The sequence below is a fragment of the Hemicordylus capensis genome, chromosome 2, assembly GCF_027244095.1.
Source record: "Hemicordylus capensis ecotype Gifberg chromosome 2, rHemCap1.1.pri, whole genome shotgun sequence".
Taxonomy (NCBI): Eukaryota; Metazoa; Chordata; class Lepidosauria; order Squamata; family Cordylidae; genus Hemicordylus; species Hemicordylus capensis.
This window is the reverse complement of record NC_069658.1, coordinates 379,114,999-379,134,172: the sequence shown is the minus strand read 5'-3', so window position 1 is coordinate 379,134,172 and position 19,174 is coordinate 379,114,999. Positions and strand designations below refer to the sequence as shown.

Sequence of the window (19,174 nt, the reverse complement as noted above, 5' to 3'; positions counted from 1 at the left end):
CATAAGGGAGGTGCTCCAAGCTCCTGATTATCTTGGTTGCCCTCTTCTGCCCCTTTCCCAGGTCTACAATGTCCTTCTTAAGAGACAGTGACCAGAACTGTATGCAGTACTCTGCATAACTAATTATGAACCGGCTAGAGCCTTTGGAGTCAGGCAGTATATAAATTAGATAAACAAACAAACAAACATACAAACAATGTGGCTGCACCACAGACGTTTAAGGGCATTATAGCCACCTTGCGATTTTCTTAATGAAAGGCGGGGTATAAATTTAATAATAAATAAAAATAAAAATAAAAAAATTATAATATTAGCAGTTTTATTTTCAAATTCTTTCCAAATGATCCCTAGCATGGAATTTGGCTTTTTCACTGCTGCTGCATACTGAGTTGACACTTTCAATGAGCTGTCCACCACGACCCCAAGATCTCTCTCCTGGGCACTTTCCAGATTACACGCTATAACAGTGTCACTACTGTCCACTAAGTATTGCTTCCGTATTGCCTGTGTTTCAACATCACAGTCCCTGAGCAGTCAGCAAGGTGCTGTTCACATTTCTGATGCCTTCTTTTGGACTTTATCCTTTCATTTTAGTCCTACTACGTTGTATGTGCATCACCAAAAAATAGTTGTACTTACCTGTTGTAGGAGGGTCGCACAAGCTATTTACATTTTCAAAATGATTATGCGAAGCCAAAGCATATTACGGCTGAACAGTGTGTAATCTGGAAAGCGCCCTGGTCAGTCACCGACAGCTCAGATCCCATCAGCTTATATGTGAAGTTGTTTTTTTGCTCCAATATGCATCACTTTACCCTTGCTTACACTGAACTGCATTTGCCATTTTGTTGCCAACCCACCCAGTTTGAAGAGATCCTTTTGGAGTGCCTCACAATCTGTTTTGGATTTCACTACCCTAAAGAGTTTAGTGTCATCTGCAGATTTGGCCACTTCACAGCTTACCCCAACTTCTAGATCATTTATGAATATGTTAAAGAGCACTGGTACTTCCCTCCATTGTAAAAACTGTCCATTTATTCCTACCTTCTGTTTCCTGTTCTTCAACCAGTTACCAAGGGGACATGAACCTGTCCCCTTATCCCATGACTACTAAGTTTACGCAAGAGCCTTTGGTGAGGAAATTTGTTAAAAGCTTTTGAAAGTCCAAGTATACTATGTCAACTGGATCACCTTTATCCACATGACTGTTGACAGTCTCAAAGAACTCCAGAAGGTTAGTGAGGCAAGACTTGCCCTTGCAGAAGCCATACTGGTTTTCTTTCAGCAAGGCCTGTTTTTCTATATGTTTAACAATTTTGTTCTTAAGTATGTTTTCCATCAATTTACCAGGCACAGAAGTTAAGCTAATCAGCCTGCAATTTCCCAGATCCCCCTGGATCCCTTAATGAAAATGGGAGTTACATTAGCTACTTTTCAGTCTCTGATACAAAGCCTGATTGTAGGGACAAGTTACATATTTTTGTTAGGAGATCAGCATTTTCACGTTTGAGTTCCTTCAGAACTCTAGGGTGGATGCCATCGGGCCCTGATGATTTGTTAATTTTTAGTTTTTCAAGACAGTTTAGAACATCCTCATAACTAATCACCTCAAATTGTACTAGTTCTTCAGCCTCCAAGCCTGAGAAGCTCAGTTCTGGAGTGGGTATATGATCAGTATCCTCTGCCATGAAGACAGGTGCAAATAACTCATTCAGCTTCTCTTCAGTGTCCTTGTCCTTCTTAATAATCCCTTTCACAACTCACAGACCATCTTGAATGTACACTGAAGTCTCTCTAGGTTGCCTAAATAACCTGGTGTCCTTAACACCTAAGCATCTCAGAACCCCAACTCTTATTTTCTTTCACATACGTTTACACCTTTGGAAGGAGGGGCATGGTTATTAACACCTTCTCCCAGATACTTAGAACTAGTTTACACAGATATGTTTATCAATTGCTTTTGCAGTTCTTAATATGGGAACTGACACCCATGAAAAGCATTGTACTTGAGGTGATATACAGGTGAAACTCGGAAAATTAGAATATCGTGCAAAAGTCCATTAATTTCAGTAATGCAAATTAAAAGGTGAAACTGAGATATGAGACAGACGCATTACATGCAAAGCGAGATAAGTCAAGCCTTAATTTGTTATAATTGTGATGATCATGGCGTACAGCTCATGAAAACCCCAAATCCACAATCCCAGAAAATTAGAATATTACATGGAACCAAGAAAACAAGGATTGAAGAATAGAACAATATTGGACCTCTGAAAAGTATAAGCATGCAAATGTATTCAGTACTTGGTTTGGGCCCCTTTTGCAGCAATTACTGCCTCAATGCGGCGTGGCATGGATGCTATCAGCCTGTGGCACTGATGAGGTATTATGGAAGACCAGGATACTTCATTAGCGGCCTTCAGCAATTCTGCATTGTTTGGTCTCATGTCTCTCATCCTTCTCTTGGCAATGCCCCATAGATTCTCTATGGGGTCAGGTCAGGCGAGTTTGCTGGCCAGTCAAGCACAGTACACTGTATACTTTTCAGAGGTCCGATATTGTTCTATTCTTCAATCCTTGTCTTCTTGGTTCCATGTAATATTCTAATTTTCTGAGATTGTGGATTTGGGGTTTTCATGAGCTGTACGCCATGATCATCACAATTATAACAAATTAAGGCTTGACTTATCTCGCTTTGCATGTAATGCGTCTGTCTCATATATCAGTTTCACCTTTTAATTTGCATTACTGAAATTAATGGACTTTTGCATGATATTCTAATTTTCCGAGTTTCACCTGTAAAATTTCCATCTGTTGTACTTCATCTGTGATGACTCAGATACACAAAGTTATGTTGCAGTAATCAAATGAGAAGCAAGCATGTGTGAACCAGCCCCTACCGAGCTTCAAATATCTCATACATCTTTAATTGTCCCATGAATCGACTCTCCCTCTCCAAAAAACCTCTGTCCACATTGTGAGCGAGTCTCCCTCTCCAGATCCACATCGTCCCTCTCCCAAAACCTCTGTCTCCTATCCCTCACCTTCTCCAGATCCACATCGTCAGCGAGTTTCATGTTCTTGGTGTGGATCTGCAAGATTTCCAGCCTTCCCACTGAATCTGGGATTCCAATGTCAATTTCTCGATCAAAGCGCCCTGCAGAGGGAAAAGGAGCACTAATCTCAAACCCAGAAGTTGGAGAACCAAATTATGCAGTCCTGTTTGTGTGGTTTTCCCCACAAAAGCAGCATCTTATAGATGAGGAACCAATGAACTGAACAGAAAGGGTTCTAGCAATTTAGGATTTGTACATTGGCAGTGTAGGATGGGGAGGCTTGGCCTAATGAGTTAAGCAAGAGGAAAGAAGTTTGTCACTCAGAACAGTCAATGCCTTCAGGTTCAAAGACAGGATGTAGGTATAAAAACAAACAAGCCATGCTTTTAGTTAGTATCCTAGGAGCTATCTGTGACATTGGGACTGATTTCTTCTTGAATGGTTTTAAGGCCCACATCTTAGGGAGGAGAGTATCTGGAATGGTTTCCTACCAAATCGGCGCAAGGCAGGATCAATACTGTTGGGACGATTGGTGGCAGCCATGACTATCACATGTGAGCGCTGCTTCAGGCCATCCATGAGTGTGAGCAGCTGGGAGACGATGCGGCGTTCCACTTCTCCATGTGTCTGGAATGGGAGTGGGAGGGGGAGGAAAAGACAGACACCTGAACATCAGCAACAACCCTCATGCCCATTCTCAAGAAACCAGCAATCCACACTGAGCCTAAAAATGTAAGCACAACACCCGCTAGGAGCAGATGTGCATGGGAAAGGAATTGGGACGGCAGCAACATACGGAGACAAGGCAAGTGGGGCAATGGGAAAGGAGAGCAGGAGGTGTTCCAGCACTGCACCCCTTGTGCTTGGATTCAACTGGGGAAATGAGATAAGGTGACTCAGGGGTCCCAAGAACATATCATCCCTTAACACTAAAAAGCTAAAATAAGGGGGAAGCGGTTGGGGTAGCACCCTCTTACCCACTGACACCATAATGCCAGAAAAGGATTAAGGTCAGCTATTTTATGTCCAATACCCTTAATGCCAAATTCAGGATACATATGACGAAAGTGGGACTGGGCTTCTACAGCACGGCTCCAACCTGCTAACTAGGCAAGAGACACCTCTCAAAGTGGTGATTCTCTTTATATTAAGCAAGGGGAGAGAAACTAGCCCTATTTAACCCCAGCACAGCATCCCTCCAGTGGCTGTTGCTAATATCTATTTTGTGTCCCTTTTTTGTACTTTAAGTTCTTTGGAGACAGGGAATCATCTCCTTATTTGTCTTCTTTTTCTATTTCAAAAACTATTTTTAACTGAAAAAGGGTACCATATGCTGGACCACTGCTGAACTTCTCAGCAGCATTTGATAACATCAAACATGTATCCTTCTGGACCGCCTCTCAAGTATAGGAATTGAAGGTGCTGCTTTGGAGTGGCTTTGGTCCTTTCTTGGCAGGAGGGTCCAGAAGGTGGTGCTGGGGGACTACTGCTTGGCTCTGTGACCATTGGCCTACGGGTCCCACAGGTTTGGTTTTGTCCTCCATGCTGTTTAACATCTACATGAAACCTCTTGGAGACTTGGACTGAGTTGTCAGCAATATGCGGATGACACTCAGCTCTATAGCTCCTTGTCACTTGATCACTTGTCACCCACCCGCTGGCAGGAACAACCCGCTTCTTCTCCCCGCCCCCCACACAGCGCTTTCTGGCTGTCAGGCCGGCCGGAAAGCCGACCCGCCACCTCCTCCTGCCAAGTCCCAGTGGGCAGGCTGGCCGGCCGGCCAACTCCTGCTCCCAGCCCAGGCCAGCCCGCCGCCACCTCCTGCTCTCAGTGGCGGGGCCAGGCTGGCCCACCACTGCCTTCTTCTCCCAGTGTCCAGCCTGGCCCGCCACAGCCTCCTGTTCCCAGCGGCCAGCCGGCCTGGCCCACCATTGCTGCCATTGTCTCCTTGTCCCCGTCGCTTTCCCCTAGGCAGCTGCTCTCGCGAGAGCTGCCATGCATGAGATTAGCGACGGGTACACCTATTATTATTATTTTTACATTTATATCCCGCTCTTCCTCCAAGGAGCCCAGAGCGGTGCACTACATTCTTAAGTTTCTCTTTCACAACAACCCTGTGAAGTAGGTTAGGCTGAGAGAGAAGTGACGGCCCCAGGGTCACCCAGCTAGTCTCATGGCTGAATGGGGATTTGAACTCGGGTCTCCCCGATCCTAGTCCAGCACTCTAGCCACTACACCATGCTGGTTCACCTAGAAGAAATAAATATATAAGATAGTAATGGTGGTGCTGATGGTGGTAGTGTCAGACAAGGAAAATCATTACTCTCATCCCTTAGCTGGCACAAAAACATAATAATTTATATTCCATCCCAACACTAATATTCCATCCCAAACACTAAGGATAACATCTCCTTTACCAGGGTCCATGTTAGGGTATCGGACCATATTGAATGTGTGTACTTGAATTTGGGGACCAGGGATAGATTGGGATTTCTGTTGGTGTATCGATCGCCCCGCTGCCCAACAGAGTCCCTTACTGAGCTCACGGACTTGGTCATGGAACTTGCGTTGGAGTCTCCCAGACTTTTGGTGCTGGGGGACTTCAATGTTCATTTTGGGACCAATTTGTCTGGGGCAGCTCAGGAGTTCATAGCAGCCATGACAACTATGGGCGTATCACAAGCGGTCTCTGGACCGACGCACACTGCAGGTCACATGCTTGATTTGGTCTTTTACTCCGATCAGGGTGGTGTTCCATGGGTAGGGACCCCTGTGATCTCCCCATTGTCATGGACGGACCCCCATCTGGTTAAGGTTGGACTTACAACCACTTCCCACCTCCGCAGGGGCGAGGGGCCTATTAGAATGGTCCGCCTGAAGAAGTTATTGGATCAAGTAAGATTCCAAGAAGCCTTGGAGGGATTCAGTGTTGGCTTTGCTGGTGATCCTGTTGATGCCCTGGTTGAGAATTGGAACAACTTGCTCACCAGGGCAGAAGACACGATTGCTCCCAAGCGTCCCCTCCAATCCATTTCAAAATTGGCTCCTTGGTATATGGAAGATCTACAGGAGCTGACGCGGCAAGGTAGGCGACTGGAGCGCAAGTGTAGAAAGACTCGACTCGAATCCGACAGATTGCGACAAAGAGCAAATCTAAGATCTATGCTCAGGCAATACGTGAGGCAAAGAGGCGGTTCTTTTCTGCCCGTATTCCCTCTGCGAGTTCACGTCCAGCGGAGTTGTTCAGGGTTGTGAGGGGACTCGTATCTGCTCCCCCTCCCTTGAACCAGAATTTGGAGTCATCAGTTACCTGCTGCGATGTGTTTAAAGAGTTTTTTGCAGATAAAATCTCTCGGATTCAGGCTGACCTAGGTGGAGACTCCACAATTAATTTGATGTCTAAACTGGAGGTGCCCAACAACTCCTCGTATGTGATTCGACTAGATTGGTTCCCGTTTTTGACTCCTGAGGATGTGGACAAGCGGCTTGGAGCGGTGAGGCCTACCACTTGTTCTCTTGACCCTTGTCCAACATGGCTTGTTTTGTCTAGCAGGGAGGCTGTTGTGGGAGGCTTGGTAGAAATCATAAATACTTCTCTGAGGGAGGGCAGGATGCCTCCTTGTCTTAAGGAGGCAATCATTAGACCTTTTCTAAAGAAGCCTGCATTAGATCCCTCAGAGTTGAGCAATTATAGGCCTGTTTCCAACCTCCCATGGCTGGGCAAGTTAATTGAGAGGGTGGTGGCCTCTCAGCTCCAGGTGGTCTTGGAGGAAACTGATTATCTAGACCCACTTCAAACTGGTTTTCGGGCGGGATATGGGGTGAAGACTGCCTTGGTCGGCCTGATGGATGATCTCAAGTTGACAACTGACAGAGGAAGTGTGACTCCGTTGGTCCTCTTGGATCTCTGGAACGTCTGAGGGTGTTGGGGGTGGGAGGCAGTGTCTTACAGTGGTTCCACTCCTACCTCTCGAACAGATTCCAGATGGTGTCAATTGGAGATTGTTGCTCTTCAAAATCTGAGCTTAAATACGGTGTCCCTCAAGGCTCCGTACTTTCTCCAATGCTTTTTAATATCTACATGAAACCGCTGGGAGAGATCATCAGGGGATTTGGAGCTGGGTGTTACCAGTATGCTGATGACACCCAGATCTACTTCTTTATGTCAACCTTTTCAGGAGCTGGCATATCCTCCCTAAATGCTTGCCTGGAAGCAGTAATGGGCTGGATGAGGGAGAATGAACTGAAGCTGAATCCAGATAAGACTGAGGTACTTATTGTGTGGGGTCGGAACGCTAGAGACGATTTTGATCTACCTGTACTAGATGGGGTCACACTTCCCCAAAAGGAACAGGTTCACAGTCTGGGGGTATTTCTGGATTCACACCTCTCCTTGGTTTCTCAGGTTGAGGCAGTGGCCAGGGATGCTTTCTATCAGCTCCGGCTGATACGCCAGCTGCGCCTGTTTCTTGAGATCAATGACCTCAAAACAGTGGTACATCTGTTGGTGACCTCCAGACTTGACTTTTGTAATGTGCTCTACGTGGGGCTGCCTTTGTACGTAGTCCGGAAACTTTTGTTGGTTCAGAATGCAGCAGCCAGGTTGGTCTCTGGGTCATCTCAGAGAGACCACGTTACACCTCTGTGATGGAGTTACACTGGCTGCCTATAGGTTTCCGGGCAAAATACAAAGTGCTAGTTATAACTTATAAAGCCCTAAACGGCTTAGGCCCTGAGTATTTGAGAGAATGTCTTCTTCATTATGAGCCCCACCGTCCATTGCGGTCATCTCTGGAGGTCCGTCTCCAGTTGCCACCAGTTCGTCTGGTGGCCACATGGAGACGGGCCTTCTTGGTTGCTGCCCCAGGACTATGGAATGCACTCCCTACTGAGATATGATCCTCCCCATCTCTGACAATTTTAAAAAAATATTTTAAAACCCATCTTTTTACTCAGGCCTTCTCAGCTTCTTAATAATGTATAGGTTTTAATTCCGTGATTGAGTTTTAAATTGTTAGTTTTAAATTGTTTTTATGTGGTTTTATATGTGTTTTAACTGTTTTATCATTGTGAACCGCCTAGAGACGCGTGTGTGGGGTGGTATAAAAGTGTAATAAATAAATAATAAATAAATAATCACTGTCTAGAAATGGGTTCATTCCTTTCTCTGATCTTCTCTTCCTTTTCATGCAGGCTTGCTTAAGAGAGAATGTGCCAAGGCTATCAAGAGTCCCAAACACCTGCATACTGAAGTAATCCAGAAAAATGTCAGCATATTTGTGGCCAGATTCAGCCTAAACATGTATTCCAGAATAAGAATGTAGGCTTTGTTTCAGATTTCTAGAGGCAGCTATTTATGCAGGGATGCCTTCCCACACATCTGAAGTGGGACAGCCAATCATACAGGGACCCCAGTTTGGAAATGAAGCTGCCCTTATGCAGAGCAGGGTGACGTTTCTCTGTGTTTAACTTTCTGTTCCCAGCAAAGCAATCTCTTACCTTCTCCCTCTTAGGAGCAATAGCATCCAGTTCATCAATAAAAATAATAGCTGGAGCATTCTTCTCAGCCTCTTCAAAGGCTTTGCGTAAGTTGCTCTCTGATTCCCCAGCCAATTTGCTCATGATCTCTGGGCCTGGGGAAGAGCAAAAGAAAGCAAACAATGGTCAGCATCCTCAAACAGCCTCTTCCGTGTTTCAGAGTCAGTGAAGAGGATCCCTACTAGAGGGTGGCTGGAAAAGTACACAATCTGCACGGTACCAGAAAACAATATGCCACTACTACTGTGCCTACTTTGGCCACAGCCCAGAGATTATAAAGCCAACAAAGGTAAGTGGTCAGTTCTTATATGCTGAATGTTCTTGGTACCTATTTTGGCCACAGTCCAGAGGATTCTAAATTCCCTGGGACAAGGACTTGGATTTTTGTCATGATACTCTGTAAGTGTCATGTACGTTGATAACATTTTAATAATAATTTGTATATATATTATATGAGCAGAGGGAGGACAGAGTTGCAGTAGGATGTGCAGAATGAATGAAGGATGGATGAGCAGATTTCCCCAAGTCTCTCCTTTTCCCCTCCATGTTATATATCTCACCGTTGATAAGGAAGAAGAAGGCTCCTGTTTCATTTGCAACAGCTCGGGCCACAAGAGTTTTCCCAGTGCCTGGGGGACCATAAAGGAGAATCCCTCGTGGAGGCTGAAGGAGGAGACAAAGCAGAGTCATAAGAGGTAACTGATTCATCCCATAATTATAGAAGTCATTCGGCCGGAAAAAAGACTTGGCCCAATTAATTAGGCAAGGAAGCAAGCCCAGGAAGCTTCCAGTGAGGGAGAGAGGAAGGTTTTCTGCAACTTCAGGAGTGGAAGTAAATTACAAGGAGGATCCTGCTAGGAGGGATAGGTGGGAGGGAATAAAATGCAGGGCAAGGGTAGGCAGCCTTGGCTCTGCAGATGTTGTTGAACTACAACTCCCATCAACCCCAGACACAATACAGTAAATTGAGAGGAGAACCAAGGTTGCCTAACCCTGATATAGGGAATGTTCATGCTCTGTGGTGGAATATTTTAGCATACTTTCGGCACTTCTAAAATATAATTAATGATACTCTGGAAGCTACTATGCCAGGCCTTCCCACTTTGTACCTTCACACCAATAGCTTTGAAGAGTGCTGGATGTCTCAGTGGCAACTCCACCATCTCCTTGATCTGAGCCAATTGCTTGCGGCAGCCCCCAATGTCATCATAACCAACATCATTGAGGCTCTCTTCTTCATCCTGAACAGAGAGGTAACCAGAAAGTCACAAAATCTATGGAGTTCTTTGCCATGGGATGTGGTGACTGCCACCAGATTGAATAGCTTTAAAAGGGGTTTGGATAAATCCATGGAGTACAGGTCTATCAATGGCTACTAGTCTTGATGGCTATAAGCTACCTCCAGGTTCAGAGGCAGGAGGCGTAACAGTTGCAGGGGAGTAACAGCAGGAGAGAGGGAATGCCCTCATCTCTTGCCTGTGGGCTTTCCAGAGGCATCTGGTGGACCACTGTGTGAAACAGGATGCTGGACTAGATGGACCTTGGGCCTGATCCAGCAGGGCTGTTCTTGTGCCACAGTATCTCAGTAACAGAATGCTCCCCCATAAGACATATACTATAGTCTTCACTTTGCTAAACATGTTAAGGGGACAGGACTCCAACTGTAGCTACTCTCCTTACACCTCTCTTCACTGCATATCTTTGTATTTGGAGGGATACAGTGGTAATCTTGTACCAGAGATTCCACTCCTCTGCCTCTGCACTATCCAGACTGGGGAAAGTTCCAGTTGCATCTACAGCAAGCGCCCTGTTCCCTAAAATTCAGCTCCCTGCTTTCTCATCATTAAAATGGATCTGTCCTATCCCTACACACATACCTCTCGTTTGATGGGCTCCCCTTCACAGTGGATAATGGTGTCAGGAGCCACAATGCAGTGCGGGCTGGGATCCACCTCAACAACTTTAAACTCCACAGCCCTCATGCCACCTCGCACTAGGAAGATATCACCTGGGAAGAAAACAGGGGCATGTTGCTGGCCTAAAATTAATGTTCCTAATCAGAGTTAAATCATTAAATAATTTATAAAGGTGAAGACATGGTGACACAGAGGTGACGCAGAACTGGTACCATTTGCTAGTGAACAGGAAAAGATTAACATAGATCCCAATTGGGCTGCCAAGTACCCCTTCCCCCACACCCAATATGAGATAACAATGTCCTTCTCTGATCATCTCCTTGATACTGAAGGGTGCCCCTACAGGCACTAGTGTTCACTGAAACTCCTTTCTTCCCATAAGCCCCAAAGACCCCATCCCACAGCACTGTCTCCCTCATACTTAACCCTATTCTTCATGACACCTCTATGATGATGATACAAGAAGTCTCCTCCCTCCTCACCTTTGTGCACAGGTCGATAGGCTTCCAGAAAGTAGGGCTTGAGATAAACTTCAAAGAGGTTCCCAGTCAAGCCTGTGATGGTGTCATCGATGGGCAGTATGTGAATCCGCTTTCCATACTTCACATCTGGACAGGCCTGCACACTAGACAGAGGAAGGCTCAACTGGCCTCCATAACACAGTACAGCACCCCTTAGGGACAACCTGCACCCTGTAGCAGAGCAACCTACTGGGCAAACCACTCTACCCACTTTGATACAGTGATACGTTTTAGTGTGGTCACCTTATGTATTACTGCAGCTGCTGCAATACATAATGCAGCTGCTGGGTTAGATAACTTTAAATATGCATGTATTTAAATAAATGTACATGTGCAGATTGCCAGCTAGGGCTGTTCCTCTCCAAACTCCTGAATTCCCCATATTTAGCTCCACATTCTGTAACACAGCCCTCCTCACTGAATCTTGCTGACTATGGCACAGTACATCCTCCATTCCTGCAAATGTCCTTTGGTAGAACATACCTGGTCACTCCACCAATGAAGTTTACTAAGCATTTCCCCTTATCACTCCAACCTGGGTCAGCCTTACCTGATCACATCTCCAAGACGCACACGGAGGTTGTTGCGGGTTACACGGTTCATGCGAATCTTCTCATTCTGGCAAGAATCGTCAGTGAGGACAATACACACAGTCTCTCTGCGTTTCTTCCCCTTCAGCAGCACTGTGTCCCCCCGGAACAAGTGAAGTTCCTCCATCTTAACCTGCAGAGAACCAAGAATTCAATGAAAGTAAGAAAAGTTTCCATTAGTGGACATGCAGCTGTGCATGTTTCTTTATTATGTCATTATATTGTGTGTCTGTGTGGCTTGTAGGTTGGTGTGTTCCTGTTGTATGCAGGTAGGGTGCCTGTGGTAGATTTGCAAGGTGTGTTTTGTGAGGGAGAGTGCAAATTTAAATGATCCTCACCGCAGGGTGAGGTCATCTGAGGAGGTCTGTCTCTAAGTTGCCACAAGTTCATCTGGTGGCGACGCAGAGGCGGGCCTTCTCTGTAGCTTCTCCTGGGCTATGGAATGCACTCCCGGCAGAAATTCGTAATTTGAGATCATTGCTGCCCTTCAGGAGAGCCCTTAAAACGTACTTATTTGGCCTGGCCTTCCTGAGTTTTAAATGATTAATTGTTTTAAACTGTTTTAAATTGTTCCCCTGATCTTCAGGGCTTTTAGTTGTTTTATTGGTTTTATTGTGTTTTAATAGTTTGATTTTAATTGTTTATTTGTTTTTAATTGTTTTTATCATGTTGTGAACCGCCCTGAGCCGTATCGGAAGGGCGGTATATAAATCTAATAAATAAATAAATAAATAAATAAGCAAGCAGTGTATCTTTTTGCAAAACCATTATTTGCCACTTTAACAGATGGTTTTAACTGCTGTTTTTATTCTTTATTTAGTCTGTTATATTTCTCATTTTAAATGTTTATTTAGTATTTGGGGGGAAAGAGAGGATACTTTCTTAAATAAATACATACATGTATATTTATTTATTATATTTATTTACTGATTAATCAAAATCTCTAGGTGGTTTACATACCAGTTAAAAGACAAACATTAAAACAGTTAAAAACAATAATCAAAACACCTGGTTAAACAGGGGAGTTTTTCAGGCTCTCTTAAACACCACCAAGAGGGCAAACCTTGTATCTTGGCAGGAAGCACATTCCAAAGCTACAAAAGCAGCCCGACTCCAAGTTGCCACCAGACGAGCTGGCAGCAACTGCAGGCAGACCTCTCCAAATGACGTTAACAAGAGTTGGGGATCATGTATTTGTGTCTGTTTTGCATTCCTGGAGTAAATAAAGTCTACGGGGTGCCTTTTAAAATAGAGATGTGCATGAACCTTGGTTGGTGCACTGGTTCATCTCCAAACCAGTTTGGATGAGGTCCAAAGTGGTTCGTCCACATCCCTATTTTAAAAGTCTCTCATGTCTGTGGTTAGTCATCTGTGAGTTCATAGCATGGCCTTGGCATACTTCTGCATACACAGGTTGCATATGTGTATTTCTCAAGCGTATCTGGGTATTCTTGGTACAAATATTATCAATGGATCATCAACATAACCTGCAATGCACAGAATTATCAATAATGAATTAAGAAAGGCTGTGGAATCCAGAAGCTTCCACAACTCCCAGGACCGTTGCTGGCCTCCGTGATGGAGGGTATGGGGAACTTTAGTCACCTTCTGTCCCCATCTTCTCTGGCCCTTCTTCTCCACCTTTTTATGGCCACTTATGCCAGGAGAAAGTTAACCAGCTCAGGGCTTGTTTGATGTAGGTGTCCCCTACTCCCTGCACCATCATTGGCCTCCTCCCTAAATACCTCTTGGCAGTTGCCACAGATCTTGTGAGAGGTTGGGCCCTCATCTCATATGGGCTTGCCCTCCCATGAGACTGGCCAATGACCAATGCTTGAGAAAACTGCCACCCTCTCTATTTTGGGATCACTTTGTGGCTCCGGTGGGGCCTTGGTCACTACAATGGCTAGCTGGACTGTATCCTCCCTGGCTACGCCTCCCCAACCACATGGGTAAGACTTACTAAGCCTGGCCATTCATTGGCCCCCACAGAGGCAGATTGGCAATCACTCTTGGGTTTAATGAATAGGAACAGAATTTCTTATAAATTAAAAACAGTTAACACAACCAACTAATTTAAAATGATAAAAAATGAATTTTAAAACAAACACAAATGACCCAAATTCAAAGTCACATTGCAATGGGTCAGATATCTGTGTCTGTGCCCAGTGGGGCAGTAAAATGACAGGACAGCAAGGCAAATGTGGGGGTGAGAGCTGAAGCCAAGATAAGTTTGGCAAGGGAATTGCTGTACTATCAAAAGCCAGGCTCTGAATGAAGGGCTTAAATGGAGCCAGGAGCTTCTTGGAGTTCAGAAAGGCCCCAATCTGAGGCAGGTACTTAAGTTTGCTTCTTCCTTCTCACAAGTAAGCCCACTGGCTTACAGAGCACTTATCTGACTGCCCAAGGCCTATCTCTGGTCCTGGAGTTTGGATCTAACCTTGTGCTACCTCTACTTCTGGAGTTCCAGGAGTGATGGAGAGGGGTCCAGAGATGAGACCAAGATCTCACTGGAGAGCACTGAATCCTGGGTATCCTCTGGTTTCTCGGGGGGGGGGGGCTCATGTTGGCTTGCCCTAACTGCTCAGGATCTGTGGGACCAGCGGGGCTCTTGGTTGGTGTGAAAGATTCCAGTTGGGATTTGCTGTTCTTCCTTGAAGAATAGGGTCCAAGCCTAAATGGGTTCTGATAGTTTGTTACTAGCTGGATAGTAGGAACTGACTGACTGGATAGTAGAACTAGCAACAGACAATTGACACCATATCCTATTCCAGGACAGGGTGTGTAAGCGTACCGGTGAAGAAGCCGAGCAAAGGCATTTGAAACAATCCAAGCCGGGAAAGAGGACCACAGTCAAGTCATTAGGCAAGAATAAGGTGGTTCGAATGCATCCCCAAACAACAAACTTAGATGTTGCTCCATCAATGATCTGGAGTCAACCGAGGGCTTAAATAGTCCTAACACCAGATTGATGTGTCCCATATCCCCCTAATCCCAATCCCCCTCCAGGAGCTCTAACTCCTTTGAAAGAAGCCTATTAGGGGTACATTGCTTCTTCCAGTCCTAATTAATTACCCCCGCACACACCATAACCCGTTCAGATGTGAAGGGGCAGAGCCTTCAACAACTAAAAATATCCTAGAATAGGGAAGCAACTGAAAAACAGGACTGGGGGAATGTAGTATATTGTCAGGTGCATCTCTCTTAACCACAGTTTTTCCTTCCTAAACAAAAAAGTGGGAGAGAGAAATAGCCTTCTCCCCTAACCCTGTACTTCAGAGGTCACACTAGAGGGTGATAAAGACTATAGATAAATCTGTAGTACAACTGCTGCGGCTCAAACCTAGGCGAACAGGAAGCTACTCATCTAGTCCCAGAGCTCAGCAACTATGCTACTGTGAGAGCACATTGTGTAGAACAGAGAAACCCTACTTAGTGTAGCTGTGAAAAGTGGGGTAGACGGTCTACTACAGGGTTGCTCAACTTCGGCCCTTCTGCACATGTTGGCCTACAATTCCCATAATCCCTGGCTCTTGTTGTGAGCCGCCCCGAGCAGTAGTGTACTTGGGGCGGGGTATAAATATTGTAAATAAATAAATATTGGCCACTGTGGCTGGGGATTTTGAGAGCTGAAGTTCAAAAACAGGCAGGGGACCTAAGTTGAGCTAGCCTGGTCTATAGGTGCAGGAAAGATTAAATAGTAGGTTTACAGTTACCTGGGACAAGCTAACAATACTATTGTCTTCATTGACAGCTTCATCGACAATGAGGCGATTGGGACGATGCTTCTGGCGCAGAATGGCTGTAGAATAATCCTCTCCCTTTGGGCTGCAAGAAAGAACAGAGAAGAGTTCTCACATGACCCTGGGGGTGCTATGGTGAAGGGGGAAAATTAGAGGCCTAGGTGCCTCTGCCCAAAAGAAAGAAGCAAAAGATAGTTCAGGAGTGAGTTGCGGAAGGAGCAATGTGGCACAGTTGACATCTAGAAAATGAATACAAAATCAACACAAAGATGGTAAAGATTGTTGCACCAATATAGAAATCAAAAGGCCTACCAACAGCTAGGAGTGTACACGGAACCGCCACACTGCGGTTGAGGCTCTGCAAAGCTCTGCAAAGCTCCCAGTAATGCTTTGCGTGCACGCACATCGTGCACGCGTGTCACATCACTGACATGCACGTGCAAAGCATTACTGGGAGCTTTGCAGAGCCTCAACAGGGAAGGGGCGGCAGGGAGGGATCCTGCCGCTCCAATTACTCTACTACTTACGGCGCCAAGCAGGAAAGCGGTGGGAGGGATAAGTAAACCCTCCCGCCGCTCTTAAAGCAACCCCCCACCCCCAATCCAGACCACCCAGGTCCAGACCGGTCCGGAGGCCTTTTCAATGGCCTCCGGACCGGTCCGGGCCCACCCCTACCAACAGCAAGAGCATATGCATATCATTTATAGCTCATACGAAGAGATCTATTCACACAGCTAATTCTAAAAGAAGGTACTGCAGGGAATATCCAAAACATTGCTTTGACACACCACCATTCACTTTTGCAATGGAAACTGTTGTGAGGTTGGGAAAAGAGCTATCCCAACATCAGTCATGCAACTTTGAAGAAAGATATCCAGATCCACTGCAACAAATGAGTAACAACTGTATGTTTTATTATAGGGGAGATAAATATTTGACAGCTCCCTTTTTCAATCTGCTTATGTAATAACCTGCCTAGGAATTAGTACTACAGTGCTATTATTATTATTAATTATTATTACTCCTCCCCCTACCCTTCTAGAATTTTCATTTTCTTTTGAGTCAAAGTCCATAGGGCAGGAGCACAGCAAGGTATGCCCTGGAACAAAAAGTGAAGATGGGTCCCTGTCCCCCAACCTCCTCCAGAGAGGGGGGAGAGCAGGGGCGTAGCTAGGGGAGAGGGGGCCGTGTTCATCCCTCTCTCTGGAGGCCCCCCAGAGTGAGGGAGATAATGAAGATAATAGAGAGGGATGGACCTGGAGTGCCCTCAGGAGCTGGGGGCCCCCGTTTTCTTTGAACCCTTTCGCTCAATCATAGCTACGCCCCTGGGGGAGAGTGAACAGAAAGTGGTTCACCTCCCTCAGGAGCCCAGGGATATTTGTCTTTGCCCATTCAATTGTAACTACACCCCTGTCAAAGCAGAGACAGACACTTTACCGGTTGAAATTGTTAGAAGTGAGAATTCTAAAGCATTGCTCTAAGCACCACAGTAACCCCCTCTGGCCACTAGAGGCATGATGAGGTGTTAATAGGTTTGTGGTGGTCAGTTTATTTATTTATCATATTTATACACCACCTGATATGTGCATCTCTAGGCAGAGTCAATCAGAATTATTCAGTAGCCGAAGGCTAGTGCCTAGTTGGGTATGTTGTTCTATGTCTTTCTCTCCGTATGTGATATTTCGTTTCTTAATAACTCTTTGTTTTTTTAACTCAACTTGTTGTCTCCAGATAACATCTTGAGCTAAACTTCTTTACCACCGGAGCATACTCTGCTGTGTGAGGATTTTAATGTTTCTCCATACACCCAGCAGACAGCACCGTCCCTTTGGGGGTGCAGGGAGAAGGGGCCGCCCCCTGCATCTGACGTCAACAGCATCTGACACAGCAGGGGCGTGGCCTCGTTCTTAAACGGGGGCCGGGGCGTTTCAGAGCAAATGCAGGCCAGTGCTGCAAATGCATCGTGGCCGGGAGCTCCCCAGTCCCCACACTGTGAAAGCAGTGCTGCTACTACGGTATTTGCTCTGAAACGGAGCGTGCGGCCCCATTTCAGAGCGAAGCCGCACCCCCTGCTTCGGGCACAGGGGGCGCAGGGCTTGCTTTCCCCCACTCCGCCAGGCAAGCATATATGGTGGCAGCGGGCAGCCGCTGCCGCCAGGAGCCGACTGCCCACCACTCGCTGGCACAGCCGGGCCCCTCTAAATGCGGGGCCGGGTTGGTCGCCCCGCCCTAAGGCCGGGCCTGCCCACAGAAATATGAACAACGAAGTGTCCAACGGCACCTTAGACTAACATTTCTTGTGTTACAAGGCTTTTGCAGACTAAAACAGTGATGCAGGTTCTAGTCCACAAGTTTAAGCCACAATTAAGTCTTTAAGATGATACAAGACTCTTCGTTGGCTTTACTTCGTTTGCATTTCCTTTGCAAAGTTTATATTCAGGGAGGAGAAAAACAAATACGTAGGAGGAAGGGAAAGGGTGTCATGTTTCCCTAAAGTCTGTGCAGATTCCAGAGCCTGACTATAAATATCCTAGCAATGGCCCCATTGCGCCCGCGTGTCCATGTTGTGTGATCATTGTCGGATAGGAACTTCAGCTGCCCCGTGACGTAGCGGCTTTCCAAAACAACCAAGTCTGGAAATACGAGAGGAGAAAAGGCCCACGCGCCGTGCTAGAGAAATCCATATTCGCCCAAAGGATTAGCAACACACACCATCATAACATGCCCCCGCCCCGCCAAGTCCGGGGAATCCCTGTAACCCGCCAGCTGCGGGGCAAGCAAGCAAATCCTGAGCTTTGGGGAAGTGCCCTCCGCTCCAAACCTCTTTCCACACACAGGGCCAAGTTGAAGGCCTAAGCAGAGCTTTCCTTCGTGCCGCCCCTAGCCCACCCTCCTCCTCCTCCTCAGGCAAAATATCCCCCCCCCACCGGCCGGCCGCTTCCCCCCCGCAACTATTTCGGGAGCTTTAGCGGGAAGGAGGAACATCCAAGACTCCCACTTCCAGCCTGACCTCGCAAGACTGCCCCGGCCCGCAGCAAACCCGGAAGGAACAGAATAAAACGGGAGGCGGAGAGAGAGAAGAAAGTTGCTCTCCATGCAAGATCACTTCACTTACTCCCCTCCCGTGGCTGGCATGCTGGCTGCTCTGGGGCCCCTTCCTGGAGTTGCCCCTGCCGCTCAAGTCCTTCGCAGCACGGCTTCTAGGTCCACTCCCGCTTCGCCCCCTTGACACTGCCCGCTCTGCCTCCCCTGCCTGCCTGCTCACGATAGTTGGGAAACATCCCAACTCAGCCCCCCACACACACACACGCCGCCTTTTGCCCCGCCCCTCCCACAGTCCTGCCCGGAGTTTCCTAAGCAGAAGGCAGGTGCTGCTTGGACGTGGGGCTGCCGTCTCTGCGTTTACGAACGTATTACAATGTGATCTGCACCTGCGCCTTTCAGATCAAAGCGGAGGAGACATTTTAACCACAACCGGAGTAGTTAGTTAAGGGGTGCCCATATAGACCTATGCTTATGTGTGGGTCGGTTATTCTAATTCTAACGTACTTCAGGGGCAGCGAATACAGAACCAAGGGTGATAGTTACTCCGGAGACACAGACGAAAACAGGACAGTAACTTCCAATAGGGAAACCACGCTGGGGGACATGATGAGACACTTTCTGCCAGTAGGGAAATCATGTTTGCCAGTAGGGAACGAGATGGGACGATATATTTGTGTCTGTGTGTGTCTCTGCCAGTCCTGGCTGCTGTCTGAAAAGGATGCTGATATACAAGTCCGATTCAGACATTATGCTGTATGAGTGTA

General features: G+C 46.5%; 1 protein-coding gene across 1 annotated transcript in view; it reads right to left on the bottom strand.

Moving 5' to 3' along the window:
• Positions 1 to 18,659, bottom strand: part of LOC128346037 (transitional endoplasmic reticulum ATPase-like) — a 33,132-nt gene extending 14,473 nt beyond the window's left edge. The window contains exons 1-10 of the mRNA XM_053298874.1: positions 18,481 to 18,659; positions 15,339 to 15,450; positions 11,583 to 11,755; positions 10,994 to 11,136; positions 10,473 to 10,603; positions 9,705 to 9,836; positions 9,156 to 9,258; positions 8,557 to 8,690; positions 3,548 to 3,683; positions 3,045 to 3,157 (exon numbers count right to left, since the gene is read on the bottom strand). Coding sequence (XP_053154849.1) covers positions 3,045 to 3,157; positions 3,548 to 3,683; positions 8,557 to 8,690; positions 9,156 to 9,258; positions 9,705 to 9,836; positions 10,473 to 10,603; positions 10,994 to 11,136; positions 11,583 to 11,755; positions 15,339 to 15,450; positions 18,481 to 18,500 — 1,197 coding nt within the window. The 5' untranslated portion in view covers positions 18,501 to 18,659. The remainder of the gene's footprint in view (positions 1 to 3,044; positions 3,158 to 3,547; positions 3,684 to 8,556; positions 8,691 to 9,155; positions 9,259 to 9,704; positions 9,837 to 10,472; positions 10,604 to 10,993; positions 11,137 to 11,582; positions 11,756 to 15,338; positions 15,451 to 18,480) is intronic.
• Between the last annotated feature and the right edge of the window lie 515 nt (positions 18,660 to 19,174).